The sequence below is a fragment of the Schistocerca gregaria genome, chromosome 5, assembly GCF_023897955.1.
Source record: "Schistocerca gregaria isolate iqSchGreg1 chromosome 5, iqSchGreg1.2, whole genome shotgun sequence".
Classification (NCBI taxonomy): domain Eukaryota; kingdom Metazoa; phylum Arthropoda; class Insecta; order Orthoptera; family Acrididae; genus Schistocerca; species Schistocerca gregaria.
The window spans coordinates 352,608,550-352,627,799 of NC_064924.1; the positions used below are offsets into that span (position 1 = coordinate 352,608,550).

Here is a 19,250-nt window from a genome sequence, read left to right on the forward strand (position 1 = left end):
GGATCAAATCCATATTCCAGTTTTTTTAACGAGCCACTTTTCCTTACTTTCTTCACAGTGATGGGCATACAGTAATTGGACATAAACTAAGAGAGGGCTTCAAAAAGTAAGTTGCACAAGTTGTCACACACTAAGACAATTGTCAACAAGAGTGGCACACTGTCTTCTGTACATGTTCTGGGTTATCTGCAGACACAGTTCCGCAGTGATACACGTGACAGGTGCATCCGTATGTGGGAGTGAAATTGCCTGGCACCTGATGACATGCTTAGATTTGAAGTATGCAGGACAGTGTGATTCTTATGGGCGAAACATTCAAATTGCTCACAAATTCACCATGAAATTCTGACAGTATGTGAATGAAACAGGCTTCGAGCTGCTGTCCTGGGATGCAGTGGTGTTGGAGCATCAAAGATGAATGGTTTGGAACCCCAGGAGCATAGAGCGCTGCTTGGGATCCCTGCTACCACAGCACCTTCCAATTCATATTTCCCTGCCAGTTGACGTATACCTAACAGTGGTTGGCAAACAGTGGCCGAATTGTGAATCTTTGGGTGAGAGTTGAAAGTGGGTACTAGCTGCATGACTGCCCCCCCCCCCTCCCCCCCCCCCTTACACCTCCAAAACAGGTACAAGACATTGCCCACTGGTGAAAGTTCATCTGAGCCAGCATGGGATGCCTCACCTGTTGGCACTATGGGCGATCTTCCTTAAAGGTCCAGAGAAGCACAGAGGGTGGGATTGCTTATGGTTGACAGCTCCAGGGTTAGGCAGGTGATGGAGCTCCTTAGGCAAATAGTGGACAAGTCTGGAAAGAAGGCCAGAGTCCACTCTTATTTGCTTGCTAGAGAGGGAGGCGGGATTTTGTCTGAGATGTAGAGGAGGCACTGCCAACAGCGACTGAGCTTTCCACATCACACATACACACTCAGATGCAAGTCCTTTATTATCTACTCAGTAGAACCAGGACATGTGATACATACGATTGAAGAAAGAGGGCTATGACTACTATTTTAGGTATACATAACTGACTATTATGTGACTTTTCATACTTTCTTCCAAAATAATGTATCTCCCTTAAATAACCGTTACTTTTTATCCTCCTCTTCTAAGTTATCTTGTGTGCATAAAATTCTTTTATCTTTACAAAATATTCATCAGTTTTCACACATTTTATGTTTTTAGTCAGCTTTTTCACCTCACTGCCTGTGTAACTTACAATTATAAAACTGACTCTAAATACAGCTCCAGGTCCTTCTGTTTTTGCTAATTCAACTCAAGTTTCTGTAATTCACCCTCCATTCTGTCCATTTCTCCATTAGAATAAGGCATGCTGATGAATGATTTGGTCTTTTCTTGTACTTCACGATGAATTATATTGGCTAAATGTTCCTCCAAATTAGCTAAAGTAGAGACTGAAATAGCAACTACGTCAGAATCTTTGCTTTATACCAATATTTTAACCTTAATTGGGCATCTGAGATTTGTTCATGTCCTACTTTAAATTCTTGTTCAGGTATGTCTTTTAATTGTTTGTAAATTCGTATCTACATCTTTCAATTGCTCATTCAGCCCATTGTGGACTAAATCACTCTGTTTAATTGCCTCAGAATTTAACTCCTCTGTTAAGGTGGAAAGTGTCATTTGTAATTGAGATATTTTATCATTAATCTCTTGCTTTTTCCTGTTTGACTCTAATCTTAAGTTAGAGGTACCCTCTACCATAACTGCCAGTTTGTCCCCTTTAGCTTTTATGCTAGCATTTGTATTGTCTCATCAAAAACTTAGCTCCTTTTTTAATTTTGTATTTGATTTTTCAGTAGACTGAATAGTGTACTGAAAGTTTTAAACCACTCGGGTACATGTTCCTGCATACTTCTCGGCACCACAGGAGTATAGTAACTACAACAGTATGTTTATAAAGAAACTTAGCATAATACTGAAACAATGCCAGTCATGATGCTGTAGTATGCCTACAAATTTTGGTTGTCAGATCTCTTACAGTTTACCCCGCACCACCACCAAAAGTAGTTTGAAACTAGTCAACTTGGATTCTATACAGCTCACCAAGGTTTCCTCTTGTGTAGCCTGCTACATTGAGATGCTAACAGGAAGCTGGATCGATGTTATGGATGGACTGCACTGTCAAACTGAGTGCACAGCTGTAGCCACTGCTTTTGTAGGCTGACGAGCCACGGATGCAGTCCATGATGGCTGCTGTAAAACTGTTGTGGGACTAAGGAAACCTTATGAAACAATTGGAGCCCACAGAATTCATAGTCAATGGTCTTCTGTTTTGTGGACTAATTAATTTCTTCTTCATTGTAATTGTAGTAGAAGGGCTTAACAGTTGTTTATTGACTACTCAAATTTTCCTAGAGATTAAGATTCTTTATTCACCATTGACCACCTGAGGTGGAATAGGCAATTTACATGGATATCATATAACATTTTCCTTGAATAGTAACTTAAAGCTAAATGAGCATTGCAAATAGTGACCATAGGTGATAACATACACCATAACATAAGATAAATACATTCACTGACATCACATAATGAAATACATAAAAATTAATGTCAATTGATTTTATATTCATAAATTCTGTTATATTGTAAAAAGGTTCTTAAGTTGCAACACTCTCAATTACTTGTGCACTGTAGCATAATCTTGGCTTTTGACCGCCATTGCCCAGGGCAACAGCTATTTGTTTAATAAAGAAGCCTCTGGGAAAAACTGTTAATTTCTTCATCTTACCAAATTCTTGTTATCCTTCCAGCACAGAAATTTTCTGGTACTGTCACAATCACCACAAAAAAGTATCCTCTCAATATTGTGTGTTACGTTATGTGCTGTACTAATGAATAAATTTTCTGTTACCATTGATTACTAATTGTGACTTTATGTGTTTAAACTGCAAAGTCATTCTTTGGCAAGATAATGCTTATGATTGAAATGTACTTACATTGTAAACAATCATTTCATTATGGGTTTTTATGTTTTTAGGTAGACTTGGACACGAGGAAAATGACTGACCACAGAATAGAATGGATAAAAGAAAAAGTTCGTATCTTTTTTGGCGAGTCGGATGACACTCTTTTTAATGACCTGCTCAAGCGAAGTGGAGTAGGCATTTTGGAGAAATTTAGAGCCTTCCTGGATGATGATGTTCTTGACCCAAATATTTTGGAACAAAGATTGTTGCTTATTTATAAGACTTACTATGACAAAATCGTTGAAGAAGAAGTGTTAGTTCCAGAAGTTGGTAAGAGATACTATTAAATGTGTCCTTCTGTAAACAACAAATAAGACTTCTCTTAATGAATCGATTTTTTGTAGCTACATTTGTAAACAGTAGTTTGTTTTCATGGAAAAAATGTATGTTTTCCTCCAAAGAAGTAGGCTCTTTGATATCTATAGTTAATAGTTATTTGGATTTATTAATATAAACTGTAGTATTTGTTGGTTTTTTTGACAACAATAACCAAATCTGATAAGTGAAGTTTGAGTTTTGTGAATTTTGTTTCTTTGTAAAATGAAAAGGAGATGGATGAAGAGAAAATCATTTCTATTTGTAGGTAGTGCATTTCTTGAGTTTTTCCAAGCAAATACAGGGAGGGATCACTGTATTGAAGTCAAGATTAAAGTAAAGGCTTCATCACTGATAAGAGGTACCAGAGGTAGAGGTCAATCGGCATACACTGGATGAGGCTCCATGCAAAGTTCCTGGGTGCCCAGATGTGTGATTAACTGAGACAGATTCATTGTGTGGTGAAGTTAATGAGAAAACACAGTTAGCTGCCTTCTTCGTATTCAGAAATCTCTCTCACTGTGTTGACCTGCAGGCAGGACTGTTAGCGTACTCAATTCTGTTCCATGTAATAATCTTTCAGGGCACTGAAAGTGAGGTGAAAAAAATGTTTATTCTACACACATTCCTCACACACAAAGAAGGAAAATATGTTATGTGGACATGTGCCCGGAAACGTTTACTTTCCATGTTACACCTCATTTTATTACTTCTCTTCAAATCACATTAATCATGCAATGGAAACACACAGCAACAGAACATACCAGTGTGACTTCAAACACTTTGTTACAGGAAATGTTCAAAATGTCCCCCTTTAGCGAGGATACATGCATCCACCCTCCGTCGCATGGAATCCCTGATGCGCTGATGCAGCCCTGGAGAATGGCGTATTGTATCACAGTCGTCCACAATATGAGCACGAAGAGTCTCTACATTTGGTACCGGGATTGCGTAAACAAGAGCTTTTCAAGTGCCCCCATAAATGAAAGTCAAGAGGGTTGGGGTCAGGAGAGCTTGGCCATGGAATTGGTCCGCCTCTACCAATCAAAAATGGTTCAAATGGCTCTGAGCACTATGGGACATCAAACAACACCCAGCCATCACGAGGCAGAGAAAATCTCTGACCCCGCCGGGAATCGAACCCGGGAACCCGGGTGTGGGAATCGAGAACGCTACTGCACGACCATGAGATGCGGGCCTCTAACAATCCATCGGTCACCGATTCTGTTGTTGGGAAGCGTACAAACACTTCGACTGAAATGTGCACGAGCTCCATTTTGCATGAACCACATGTTGTGTTGTACTTGTAAAGGCACATGTTCTAGCAGCACAGGTAGAGTAACCCATATGAAATCATGATAACATGCTCCATTGAGCATAGGTGGAAGAACATGGGGCCCAATCAAAACATCACCAACAATGCCTGCCCAAACATTCACAGAAAATCTGTGTTGATGACGTGATTGCACAATTGCTTGTGGATTCTCGTCAGCCCACACATGTTGATTGTGAAAATTTACAATTTGATCATGTTGGAATGAAGCCTCATCCGTAAAGAGAACATTTGCACTGCAATGAGGATTGACACATTGTTGGGTGAACCATTCGCAGAAGTGTACCCGTGGAGGCCAATCAGCTGCTGTACATGGTACGGAAACAACTGGTTCTCCCGTAGCACTCTCCATACAGTGACGTGGTCAACGTTACCTTGTACAGCAGCAACTTCTCTGACGCTGACATTAGGGCTATCGTCAACTGCACGAAGAATTGCCTCATCCATTGCAGGTGTCCTGGTCGTTCTGGGTCTTCCCCAGTTGCGAGTAATAGGCTGGAATGTTCCGTGCTCCCTAAGTCGCGGATCAATTGCTTCGAACGTCTTCCTGTCGGGACACCTTCGTTCTGGAAATCTGTCTCAATATAAATGTACAGCACCACGGCTATTGCCCCGTGCTAATCCATACATCAAATAAGCATCTGCCAACTCCGCATTTGTAAACATTGCACTGACTGCAAAACCACGTGCGTGATGAACACTAACCTATTGATGCTACATACTGATGTGCTTGATGCTAGTACTGTAGAGCAATGAGTCGCATGTCAACACAAGCACCGAAGTCAACATTACCTTCCTTCAATTGGGCCAACTGGTGGTGAATCGAGGAAGTACAGACATACTGACGAAACTAAAATGAGCTCTAACATGGAAATTAAGCGTTTCCAGACACATGTCCACATAACATCTTTTCTTTATTTGTGTGTGAGGAATGTTTCCTGAAAGTTTGGCTGTACCTTTTTGTAACACCCTGTATATTCATATTCATGAGATTTGAGGTTAATACACAGTTACTCCAAAACTGTTGTGTCCAGTTAATAAAAATTGGACTAAAATGTGACTTGCCCAGGGATAATATTTTCTTAACCACTGCAGAGATAGTTATACGTTATGTAAAAGGTCCATGTTCAGCAGTTTTAGAATAGAAATGAAAGATGAGAGTCATCTTCTGTGGCATCTGGAGTGTTGTGGAGAAAGGGTGTGGTTACTGGTCACAGGATGTCATTCATGTAGGTCACACTGGCCACAGTGCCCTGGACACACACCAACTCTGATTTTTGGTTGTACCCAGTGGCATCCCATGCCATAAGGCATTGAGCTGATATTTTCAAATCTAAATGGATGGTTCCTCACCAAACTCTTGTCTTATTCTGTACAGATGTTCCTTGAAATATAGTACTAAGACATAAATACTTTTTCAAATCTCATAGTTTTTGGTAAAAAAGAGAAGTTAGAAACAAATATTTATAAAAGACACTTTTTTTTAAATAATTTTTATTTTCCAGTAAAAAAACCTCCCAGTCTACCAGAGCCTCCCATTCCAGAAGTTCAGGTTGAACAACCTGATGTGACAAAACCTGAAGAAACAACATTAAAAGGAAAGAAAGGAGGTAAAGGTGGGAAAGGCAAGAAGGGGAAAGAAAAAGAAGTCAAACAGGCAGAAGAAGAAGGAGAAGGAGAAGCAAAGGAGGAACAACAGGTACAGTCTAAAAAGAAACATATGTATGAGATCCACTCTTTGTTTTAGGTTTGGAATAAAACACGAGAAAAGTAACACAGTTGTCTGTAGTGCACAAAATAAACCAATGAAGCTTACACTTACCCACGCGCGAGCGCGCGCGCACACACACACACACACACACACACACACACACACACACACACGTATGCAGTTTTTCCTGCAGAAGCTAACAGAATGCAAGTGACAGCCTGAATCTACAAGAACTAGCATTTTTTAAAGATCTTCTATAAATATCGTAACTCCAATTTTATGTACACCTAATATTACAGCCAATTAAAGATCAGATAAAAAAAGACTTTGTGTTTATACACTCACGTTGAGAAAAAACAGAACATCTAGAATGATTAGAGACAGGACATGCAGATTAGTATGGTCTGAAGAAATGATTAGCATTTCAGTCACCTCAGTTCAGCATGTGACCTTTTGCCTAATATGCACAGGGTCCACCATCGGCCCTTGTTCCGTGCATGATGGCATCAATGTGAATAAGATGTGAAAGATGTTCTGTGGTATAGCCATCTATGCTGAACTCACTTGGTTCCAAAGTTCATCTGTGGTGGTTGTCATTGGGTCACAGCAATGTACCTGTTTCACTATATTCCACAAATTTTCGATTGACAACAAGTCTGCTGATCTGCCAAGACAGGGCAAAAGGCTGACATCCTGCGACACAAATAATGCATTTATTTTCTGCAGCAGAATGTGGTTGTGGAGTGTGTTGCTGAAAAATGGCATCTGGGGTGTTGTGGAGAAAGGGTGTGGTTACTGGTCACAGGATGTCATTCATGTAGGTCGCACTGGCCACAGTGCCCTGGACACACACCAACTCTGATTTTTGGTTGTACCCAGTGGCATCCCATGCCATAAGGCATTGAGATGATGCTGTATCTCTTGTGAGAATGCAGTCACTATGATGCTTTTCCCCATATCTGCGGCAAACCAAAATGGCAGCCATCATTTTCAAACAGACGAAACCTAGATTCATTTGGAAACACCATCTAATGCCGTTCCTGTCCCCAGTGATGTTGTTTCACGCACCATTTCTGTCTAGCATGTTTCTGCACATTTGCCAAAGGTAGATGACATGCACGTAACCCATTCTGCATTCCGTAATAAACGGCGACAGACTGTAACTCCTGATAGTGTATGATGTGTTTCACTGTTCCACTGTTGCCAGCAGAGCCAAGGAGGATGCAGATCTGATCTGCAATGCCATTCAGATGAGGTGTTAATCTTTGCAGGTGGTGGTCTGGGTGATGCAACCTGACCCATCTCATGGTGTTCTACGACCTTCCATGAACCATTTGGCACACACCTGCTGCTCTGCTGGAACACTTTGTCCCACATGAGCAGCAATTTCCCATATGGATGCATCACATTTTCTCATGCCAGTAATGCACCCTCTTTCAAACTCACTGATTTGATGAAACAGTTCGCATGTATGTGTGTGAGGCATCCTGCATGCCTGCTCAAGTCACACTGATCTATTACTTTCAGTTTATACTATCAACAAGAGCTGCAGGCACATTTTACTGACAGGTGGTATTGTTCATCAATATGTAGTCTGTAGCTAAGGTAGAATTTTCAAAATTTTTAGGTGTGTCCATTGATGAGAGGTTGAACTGGAAGCAACACATTGATGGTCTGCTGAAACATCTGAGTTCGGCTACGTATGCTATTAGGGTTATTGCAAATTTTGGTGATAAGAATCTCAGTAAATTAGCTTACTATGCCTACTTTCATTCACTGCTTTCGTATGGTATCATATTCTGGGGTAATTCATCGTTGAGTAGAAAAGTATTCATTGCTCAAAAACGTGTAATCAGAATAATTGCTGGAGCATACCCACGGTCATCCTGCAGACATCTGTTTAAGGATCTAGGGATCCTCACAGTAACCTCACAGTATATATATTCACTTATGAAATTTGTTGTTAATAATCCAGCCCAGTTCAAAAGTAATAGCAGTGTGCATAGCTATAACACCAGGAGAAAGGATGATCTTCACTATGCAGGGTTAAATCTGACTTTGGCACAGAAGGGGGTAAATTATGCTGCCACAAAAGTCTTTGGTCACCTACCAAACAGCATCAAAAGCCTGGCAGATAGTCAACGAACATTTAAAAATAAATTAAAAGAATTTCTAGATGACAACTCCTTCTACTCATTGGCTGAATTTTTAGATATAAATTAAGGGAGGGGGAAAAAAACTAACTTAAGCATTAGTGTCATACAATATTTTGTGTAATGTAATATCTTGTACAGACATCTTTCATTAACCTGACACGTTCCACATCATTACGAAGTGTCGTATTCATGATCTATGGAACAAGTATTAACCTAATCTAATCTATTAATGTTGGCCTTGAAACTGTGGGCTGACATGGTTCAAATGCTAATCACTTCTGCAGAACATACTAAGGTACATGTCCTGTGAAAATGAACGTCCTATCTCTAGTCATTCAAGATGCTCTGTTTTTTCTGAACATGAGTGTACAGTGAAACCCTGCTTGTACACTTTTCAAGGGACTTAAAAAGAATGATGTAAAAAGTAGGAAAATGTAAAATGTGGGAAATAACATTTCAAGCTGTAAAAGTGATGTGTAGGCTATCCCCTTGCATTTTCATACTTTATGTATGATATATGTTCACAATAGGCTTCAATATACTTGTCATGGACTTGTTTATTATCCAGTTAAGATGTATTATCTAATAAAATTCGCTGATGTAACTGGAAATGATAATTGTCTGGGAGGTAGAAATATTAGTCTCAATTTCATACATCATAATCGATGTTTCTGGAAAGTGTGCAGCTGTCATTCATTATTTAAACAATGAAACATTGCACCAGCTACATATTTTTTCGTGTTCAGCATGAGGTATTTTGAGAATGTTTTCTCGTTGTGAAGTGCTACTATTACAATTAAGTATTTTGTGTATGTGGTATTCTGCATCCCTTACACTGTAGTATCTTTTTGAGGCTATCCGGTTCTGTGCCTCCTCAGTTATGTAGGAAACCAAGTACCCACAAACTATCACTCACATTGGTTGTTTGTGTAACATCACAAAAAATACATACATAATTACTACGCTTGACAATGAGAATAAATTCTCGAAACACATTTTGCTCAGTATGAAAAAATACGTAATTGTCACTGTTTAAATAAAAAACATTTGAGCAACACAAAGTGAATGAGGATGTCAACTAGTGCTGCAAGTGGACAAATGGTGAAACACACTAAATATGGTTCAACAAAGGTGTCACAATGATCACAACAATTACGAAACTGTGCATGCACAGTAGACACAGTTTGGAAGTAGTTGCGATTGATCATGATATCCTTATTCAAACGACCTAGTCACTCCCATCAGGCACCACACCAAGTAGAGCTTGGCAATGGCAGGAGATAGAGCACGAATTGTGCCAACTTTTACATATGCACTGGTTCATTTCCACTTAGCAGGGCACCCTGCTCTCAAGAAACTTAGTCACTTAATGTTTGTAAACATTATTTAACAGCCAACATCATGCCAGCATCATTTTACATCGATTTTTTCTTCACAAACATTTTTCCATAAAGCATAAACCACAGGAAAATTATAAATATGTTGATGCAAAATTTGATGCGAATTAACTTTGTGGACCTAGGAAATTTGACGGGAGTGATAAAAAATGTCATAAGTGATGGAAAACATTAACTCCGGGAACATTAAAATGGGGTTATACTGTATATGAAACTGTTTGTGAAGTACATATTATAGCTAATAAATAATTGTCAGCTAAAAAATTATATCTTGTCTACCTATTTTTGAAAAGCATATTCAGTTTGTTTCTTATTTTTTGATTGTTATGTTTAGATTTCTCCTAACTAGGACCCTTGTCTATTTCAAGCTTGCAACTATAGTCATAATGTTATTTTATGTATGAGGGTAGTAATGTTGGTGATATTGTAACATCTGTTCTGAGAGTCTGTAAGGAGCACAGTCACTCCTACCAGATAAACACTACCTTAACACATTTGCCTTGCTGATCATACTACATATTATTGCTAAGTTTTAACCTCATTCCTAAGGAAGTGTGTCATTCTGTACTCCAAACTTTGTGCATTTTGCATCATATGTAGAATAAGGGAAGGGAACTTGCCTAGCTAAACAATGGTGTTACTGCAGTAGTTTGTGTGTGTGGGTTTCCATGCGATTGTATGTGTGAATGAGTGTATTTTCCACTAGAAAAAAAGAGTCAGAGCTTGAAAGAAAGTGAACACTGTTTTTTGTTAAGTGTGTCCATGCACCACAATACAGTCTAGTGCAGGTGAGTGATAGTTTTTCCAATATTTTATATATTGTTCTGTCCAGTAATTTCCATTATTGTTTTACACCCATATGTTGTGACAATAGTTGTGTGGCTAAGCCTAATTACATTGCTAATTGCTAGTGGACATTGAAATTTGTAAGGCAACAGTTACTTATAACACTTGCCTAAGTTCAAACTAATTTAATGTGGATGCAGGTTAAACTTAATACAGCCCAGTGGTTGTAACAGAGGGTTTCCATCACTATCAGTATCAACTGATAGTGATGGAAATCTTCGCAATATTTATTTCACTTGGCTGAATATGTACACCAGTCCATAGATGCTGAAGTATAATCTCACTCTAGAAATTGTACGTGCAGAGATATTCGACTTGCACAACTGCAAGAACAGTCTGCTTTATTATCTGGCAGAGTCTGTAAATATACCTGTGCATCCAGGATAACATTGGTTAAATCAGAACATGGTGATCTTATGGCTGCTTGGGCTTAAATCAGCCACCTAGCTGGTCTACGCTGTGGTTTCCTTGCTGGCAATGCCCTCAGTAGTTGTCGATGTAATGAGTGCTTCTTCAATTGATGCATTTGATTTGATTGCGAGACTTTATTCGATGCATTTGTGCTATAGCAAGAACAAACACAATTTATGGATCATGGTACTTTATAGAGAAACATGTAAGATGCAGTGAAGTACAGGTTGTCCGTAGCACTGAACATATTGACTGCATAACAGTAATACAGGTTACAGAATACACTGAGCACTCATTTGTGATTGCTTAAATAATACTTTTGTTTTGGCAGCTCACTAGAGTGCACCAGGGGGCAGACCCAGGTGGTCTCTATAAGTGGGCCTCTGTGAACCATATAGCTGTGCGGTCTCTGAAATCGTCAAGAGTGAAGATACATCACCTCTTTCTAGGGGGTGGGAAAACCACATACGTACATAAAAATACTAGGCACAGAAACATACATGGTATAGAAAAAATGCATGGTACAGAAAAGAATCCTCTGCTACTGAATGGTAAAACCACATACGTACATAAAAATACAAATACTAGGCACAGAAAAATACATGGTATAGAAAAAATGCATGATACAGAAAAGAATCCTCTGGTACTGAAAAGAACTGGTAGTGTGGGAAAAAAGGCAATGATTTCACTAGGCACAAAGATTATGAGTCACAAAAAACACCAATGACAGAGCTGACATCCATGTCATTGCCCAGTGATGGTGACTGACGCAGCATGTGACGGGTAGGCACTGGTGATTAAGGGCAGAAGTGGTGAGGAGGTGGGTTGGTGTGCCATCCCCACTCTCTTGAGAGGTCATAGGGCAGGATGGGATAGTGCCTCCATAGCGACGTCCTTGTTGAGCTCAACAGTTGGCACCAGAGACGTCAGTGGGGGCATCAAATATTATTGCTGCACAGGGCCCAGCAACACAGGTGGCATCAGGGGTGTGGTGTCGAGGTCAGCAGGGGCTGCACTGGTGATGGCCATCGAGGGGTGGGGGTGGAGGCAGGAACCCCAGACAGCGCTCTGCTGGCAGCGATCTCTGCTGTGGTATGAATCGAACTATCTGCAACACAATAACAGGAATAGGCAGCACTGGGGGTGGGGCAGGCGGTAAGCCCTCCAGAACAGAACCCACCGTGCTGGCTAAAGCTGGTCAAGTGTTCGAGCCAAGGGGAGGGTTATGTAGTGCCTCAAGAATTTCGATGCAAAATCTAGAGACCCTCTGCTTTCCACCGTCTCGAACACCCGATATTTTATGTACGTGTGTGAGAAACAGGAGAGTGTCTACCTTGTGCCAGTTTTCTTTGTGTACTGGGTGGACATGTGTCAAGAGAATGCCACTAGGTGAATGGTAGATCGGTGTGGGCAAGTGGTTGCCTCGCTTGTCACAGAAGTTACATGACCTGCACTAGGAGCAAGCACGCCTTACTCCATGATGGTGCTACATCATTCATTATTGTGAACAGTTGAATTGTGTTAAAGGAAAGAAAAGACACTTACTTTTACTTACTTACTGACTCTCTAGAGTTGCGGATGGTGGACTTGTGAGAACCTTGAGATATTTTTGGAACTGTATTTATTGTAAAAGTAATCAATAGTTTCTGACGGGCCAGGAATCATTGGATTTATGAAATATGATTCACTGATGTGAAACTGTTATGTGGTGTTCTGTTTGTGGAAGTGAAATATAGTAGGGTTGATTTAAAGATATCCTGTGTACACGCAATCATTTTAAGAGTAGGGAAAATTCCTCTAAACAGCATAATATCTTCAGAGAAGAAGTTGGGCAAATTGTTGTAGCCCACTATTCTGAGGAGAAAATTGGCAAAGCACCTCCAACTAAGTCCAATGATGAAGGGGACATGTGAGTCTTGCACACCAACACCACATTGCTTCCTCTAGTCGCCGGAAACTCCCAGAAGGCCACAACCCTATTTCACACCATTCTGAATTCCTGCTTCTCTTTCATGCCCTGTTATTGTTGTGACCAGATGAAACTACCTTTGTCCTGCCTCAACTGTGGTTCTTTGACAACTGTGAAGCTCATCAAACTAGGACACATGAAATATTAGTAAACTTTATTATGTTAGTGAATAAAAGATTTATTTAACTTTGAGACACTTGTTTGCCACAAGAACACTGAATAATTTACAACTGTCATTGACTAGCAAAGCATCACTTGGTGCACTAATTAAAAACTTTTCTCTTCCAGTACAAAATGCAACCTTTGCTAGTGCACATTTCATCACAAACTTATAACTACTTGTTGGTCCTAGACAAAGATGTTGACTGCTGTCGCTGAGTTCTCGAATTTGGCAGTGCTGAAAGGAAGGCATGGTGTTTCAGAGCATTTCTCATATGTTCCCGTGGATTGCAATGAGACCTTACTAATGTCTGTAGTATCGATTTGCATTACTGACTTTGAAGTGGTACTGCAATCTCTGGATGTGCCACACTTACTTTTCAGTTAATTGCTCAAAGTTTGTTGTGTTCTAGCTGCACCTTCATATCCCTGAGCCTCATCCATTCCTGACTGAAGCAAGGAGTCAAACTTATTTTTCACATTCACTTCAAAGCTGTTAGATGAAGTCCTATACCTGTCCTTTCTATTACCTGTTGCCCCTTCCCAGCTCACTATACCCTTTTCCTTCCTGAACCTTGCATATCTTTCCTACCCTCTTCTAATGCAGTCTGAAAGGCACCAATTTATCGCTCCTGTTCCACTGTCTTCCTATCCTAAAAAAACCACTCAATAGTGTCATTTACTTTCCCATTTCCCATGGCACAACAATCAGCCCAGTGGAAAAAAATACAGCATCTATCACACCATAACCCAGAACTAACAATTCTCTGTAAAGTCAGGCATTTTTCACTCATGGTAAATTAATAACTTAGTAAGAATAAGACAATTAAGGTATAGACAATATGTACTAAACTAACTTTTTACAATTTAAGTAACTTATCTTTATGAGAGGGCAAAATTTGCATATCTCGCTTTGTGCAGGACTGTCTAAAGGAGCAATGTAGAACTTATCAAAGAGGGTGCCTTATGCTTCTTGACAGCTTATGTATATTGTCAAACACAATATTCTGAGCATCCACTTTCTCAAGTGCAAGCATATACCACTTACAAACCATGTCTCACTTTTCATCTAGTGTGATTATTGATTGGAGTTATTTTTGTGAATACTGTTTTAGGCTAATAGATTCATGTGAGTCTTTACATTTCACGAGATAGTTGGGACCATTTATCTTCCAGAAGAATAAGTACTACATCAGTAACAATGAGCATCTTTTATGTTGCAGGCAGACCAGGTCCAAGCTGAGGAGGAACAAAAGACAACAGAAAAAGGAGAGGAAGGTGCAGAAACAGTGGAAGCCATTCCAGGTGGTACTGATTTGCAAGATCAAGCTCAGGGTACAAGTGAGGAACCTGAAAATGGCACTCAACCTACAGAAGATGTACCTCAAACAGAGGAACTTCATATTCAGCCATCCGAAATGACAGCCAGTGCAACCGAATCTAGGGTGAAATCATCAGCTACCAGTACAACATCAAAAGTTTCTCGCACTCACAAACGCCGTGCAAGTCCATCTACACGTATGTAATACATGCTTAAAAGAAAAGTAATTTATAAGAAATGCATGCATTTAAGATAGGATGTAGTAAATCAGCATCAAAACTGAAGTGTGGAAAAGGGTTGGAATTAACATTCATGATTAAGTGTTTGAAGTGATTTTCTCTTTCCTCTAACAGCTTGTCCACATTACACTTTATTTTTTATCTTCTTTCTGCATCCCTTTCTTATGCTGAAACACTTTTTAAATCTCTGACAGCTACAAACAAAACATGATTTTCTAATTTGTGTTTGTGTTGGCATGCTCAAGTCATTCTTGTTTCAACAAATTGTAAGAAGTCACTGCTTGTTTAAATATTGTTGACCTGAAATTTTTTTGAAGACTCAATCTACGATATCTACTCTGAGTGCTGGGCCCATTTTAGTTTGTGTGTCATTGAATCCCTGCTAGTATTTATATCTCTTTCTGAATTTATCTCATTCTCATAACTGTATGTCTAAAGATGTGCAAGTGAATGATTATTATTTAATAAGTGAGGAAAGTAAAGCATATTCACAATAAGTCCTGCACATCAAAGGTATTCGAATTTCAGTAAAATTCCTGTGCAAAATTGTTATAAATTATGATCTCTATTTTCCCATCTAGGACTTGAATCTTGAGTTGATATGTTTTATCAGCTATTCAACTTCCACTTGACCCAAAACAATTTCACATTTAGCAGTAAGTAAACTGCAAGCTCCAGATGGTTCTAAAATGCAAAGTAACAAGTATTATTCTGTGTAGAGAGTATGTCACTGGTTACCAAGTAGAAGAGGCACTTAGCAACAGGCAAATAAATGGTCATAAACTGTCAAGGTTTCAGATAAAGACCTTATTTGAAGACCAAATGTTTTCCAACTTGCGCTCTCAACCACCATTCACTCATTCTCTTCCTCCCTCCCTCTCTCCCTCCCCCCCCCCCCCTCTCTCTCTCTCTCTCTCTCTCTCTCTCTCTCTCTCTCTCTCTCTCTCTCTCTCTCTCACTCACTCACACACACACATACACACAGAGCCACTGTTGTCTTCTACTGCAAGGACAACTACATGTTATTTCAGTGTAGCATTTTAAATGTGTGACTGACTCTGTTTCATAGTGACAAAACAGTGTAAGTTATGACGTACTGACCTGTAGTTTAAATAAACGCTGTAATGGAATTAAATATCTGCCAGGTTGCCAAAAAGTCAGTGGAACAATGTGTGTAAAGACTGATAGTGGCACCAAATATAGTGCCCAGTCACACCAAATGAGATAGGAACTGAAATTGAGGTTAGCAAAGCAAAGGCAGAGATGTTTAACTTAATATTTGAATATTTCTTTACAGAGGAAAACCCAGGAGCATTGGTGGGATTTAAAACCCAGTAGCATTGGTGTGATTTAATACTTGCGACTGAAAAGAAGAGTGAAATAGATTATTACTGTAAGTGGCATTGAGAAACAGCTTAAGTCACTAACACTGAACAAAGCTCCAGAGCCCAAAGCAATCCTTAACAGATTATGAACTGTGAAGTTGATCTTTTAACTATATTGTGCAGCAGACCAGCAAATACAAAACTATGCCCAGTAGTTGGAAGAAAGCAAGGAAGGGTAGTAAAAATGATTCACGGAACTACCATCCAGTATCCTTGATATTCATTTGTTGTAGAATCAGAGAACATATTCTCAGCTCAAACATAATAAGGTGTCTCAAAAAGGATGACTTTCTCCATGACAACCATGATAGATTCCGAAAACATCTATCACGTGAAACCCAATGTGCACTTTTCTTGGGTGACATACTGAAAATCATGGGTCAAGGCAGGTAGGCAGATGCAGCATTTCTCAGTTTCTGAAAATCATTTGCTCAGTACCTCGTTTATGCTTATTACCAAAAGAACGATACTATGGGGTATCAAGTGAAATTTGTGAATGGATTTAGGATATTTTGGTGTGGAGGACATAGCAAGTTATCTTGGATGGTTAATTACTGACAGATATAGAAGTAACTTTGGGTGTGTCCAAGGGAAATATGGTGGAACCCTTGCCATTCATATTGTATATTAAAGTCATTGTCGGCAAAATTAACAGTAACCTCAGGTGTTTGGAAGACGTGCAGATATCTTACTGAGTTATAGTCTTGAAGAAATTGCACAATTTTTCAGTCAGATCTTGATAAGATATCATAGTGGTGCAAATATTGGCAACTTAATGTAAATGTTCAGAAATGTAAAACTAGACACTTTATAAAACAAAAAAGTGGTATCCTGTGATTATAACATCAATGAGTCACAACTGGAAAGAGTCAATTCACACAAATACATGGGTGTAACAATTTGTAGGGGCATAACATATGCTCAGTTATAGGCAAAGCAGATGGCACACTACTGTTCATTGATAGAACACTAGGGAATACAACGAGTCTATAAAGGAGACTACATACAAAACACTCCTGTGACACATTCTAGAATATTGTTCAAGTGTTTGGAACCCGTATCAAATAGGACTGACAGTATATATTAAATGGGTACAAAGAAGGGGAGCACAAGTTTCTCTGACCCCTGGGAGTGTCACGGAGATCTTGAAAGAACTGAACTGGCAGACACTTGAAGATAGGCACAAGCTAGCCCATAAAAACGTAATTAGAAAGATTCTAGAATCAACTTTTAAGTGATGAATGACTAATTACAGCATCACAGATTCATTTAAGCAATCATTCTTCCTGAGCTCCATATGTGAATGGAACAGGAAAAAGCCATTATTATGGTGCAATGGGGCATACTGTCTGCCATGCCCTTCACAATGGTTTGCAGAGTATAGTGTAGATGGGATATGGTTGTTGTAATCAACTATGACTCTGACAGTCAACAGATGACCGCACACTACTGGAATACCATCCTGAAATTATTTGCAGATATCTAAGCTGTAATCGAAAATTATACAATGTGGAATTGTGACTGAACCGTCTCTGGGCAACACTCACCAAATTAATGATTAATTTTCCGAACATGAAACAAAAGTTCTGCGTGTGAGTTCTTAATTGGGAGAACATCAACTAATAATGCCTTTTGCTCCCTGTATTTTACCCCTGCCACCTTCAGAATTTGAAAGAGAGTATTCCAGTCAACATTGTCAAAAGCTTTCTCTAATTCTACAAATGCTAGAAACATAGGTTTGCCTTTCCTTAATCTACCTTCTAAGATAATTCATAGGGTCAGTATTGCCTCATGTGTTCCAATATTTCTACGGAATCCAAACTGATCTTCCCTGAGGTCAGCTTCTACCAGTTTTTCCATTCGTCTGTAGAAAATACGCGTTAGTATTTTGCATCCATGACTTATTAAACTGATTGGTAATTTTCACATCTGTCAGCACCTGCTTTCTTTGGGATTGGAATTATTATATTCTTCTTGAAGTCTGAGGGTATTTCGCCTGTCTCATACATCTTGCTCACCAGATGGTAGAGTTTTATCAGGACTGGCTCTCCCAAGGCCGTTAGTAGTTCTAATGGAATGTTGTCTACTCCCAGGGCCTTGTTTCAACTCAGGTCTTTCAGTGCTCTGTCAAACTCTTCACGCAGTATCGTATCTCCCATTTCATCTTCATCTACATCCTCTTCCATTTCCATAATATTGTCCTCAAGTACATTGCCCTTGTATAGACCCTCTATATACTCCCTCCACCTTTCTGCTTTCCCTTCTTTGCTTAGAACTGGGTTCCCATCTGAGCTGTTGATATTCATACAATTAATTATATTTAAATGTCTCAGAGTGAGTATCCAAAAAGAGTTTGCAGCATATACAAATATACCAACGGAAAAAAAATGCAGCATCAAGGAGTTGTGTGATATAAATGAAAGTTGGTAGGCCTGTTTCTACATCTGAAACAAATATCTGTTCAGATTTTGTCTCAGTTGCACAAGAGTGATGCTAGTATGACGATGCAAATCAGGTTTACTTTAAATACACACTATAACAGTTGTGGATGTTAGTTACCTTTCAGACTGGACATGAGGAGTTGATGTTAGTCAAGAATGCATTTAAGGTGACAGATGCCATTATCAACACCTCACTAAGTTTGAATGAGATCATATAATAGAGCTCTGAGAAGATGGATGTTCCTTCTGCAATATTGCAGAAAGACTTGGCAGGAATGTAGCCACTGTACCTTTTTGCTTGCAGTGGTGGTCGTGGGAATGAATGGCAACAAGAAGACTGGGCTCTGGATGGCCACGTGGCACTACTGAGAGGAAAGACTATAATGTTAGATGTATTAATCTGGTGCTGCATCTGCAGCAACAATTTTAGCAGCAGCCGGCACCACGGTGACACAGGGAACTGTTACAAATTGGTTACTTCAAGGACAGCCCCAAGCCAGACGCCTGTAGCAAGCATTCTACTGACCCAAAACCACTGCCATTAGCAACTTCAGTAGTGTCAAGCAAGAGCTTA

At 39.5% G+C, this 19,250-nt stretch overlaps 1 protein-coding gene across 1 annotated transcript in view; it reads left to right on the forward strand.

Annotated features, from left to right (window-relative positions):
- Positions 1 to 3,025: 3,025 nt before the first annotated feature.
- The window catches only part of LOC126273341 (dynein axonemal heavy chain 10), a 1,458,287-nt gene continuing 1,442,062 nt past the window's right edge, over positions 3,026 to 19,250 (forward strand). The window contains exons 1-6 of the mRNA XM_049976887.1: positions 3,026 to 3,263; positions 6,147 to 6,340; positions 14,514 to 14,808; positions 15,168 to 15,235; positions 15,432 to 15,445; positions 15,570 to 15,674. Of these exons, the coding sequence (XP_049832844.1) occupies positions 3,026 to 3,263; positions 6,147 to 6,340; positions 14,514 to 14,808; positions 15,168 to 15,235; positions 15,432 to 15,445; positions 15,570 to 15,674 (914 nt within the window). The remainder of the gene's footprint in view (positions 3,264 to 6,146; positions 6,341 to 14,513; positions 14,809 to 15,167; positions 15,236 to 15,431; positions 15,446 to 15,569; positions 15,675 to 19,250) is intronic.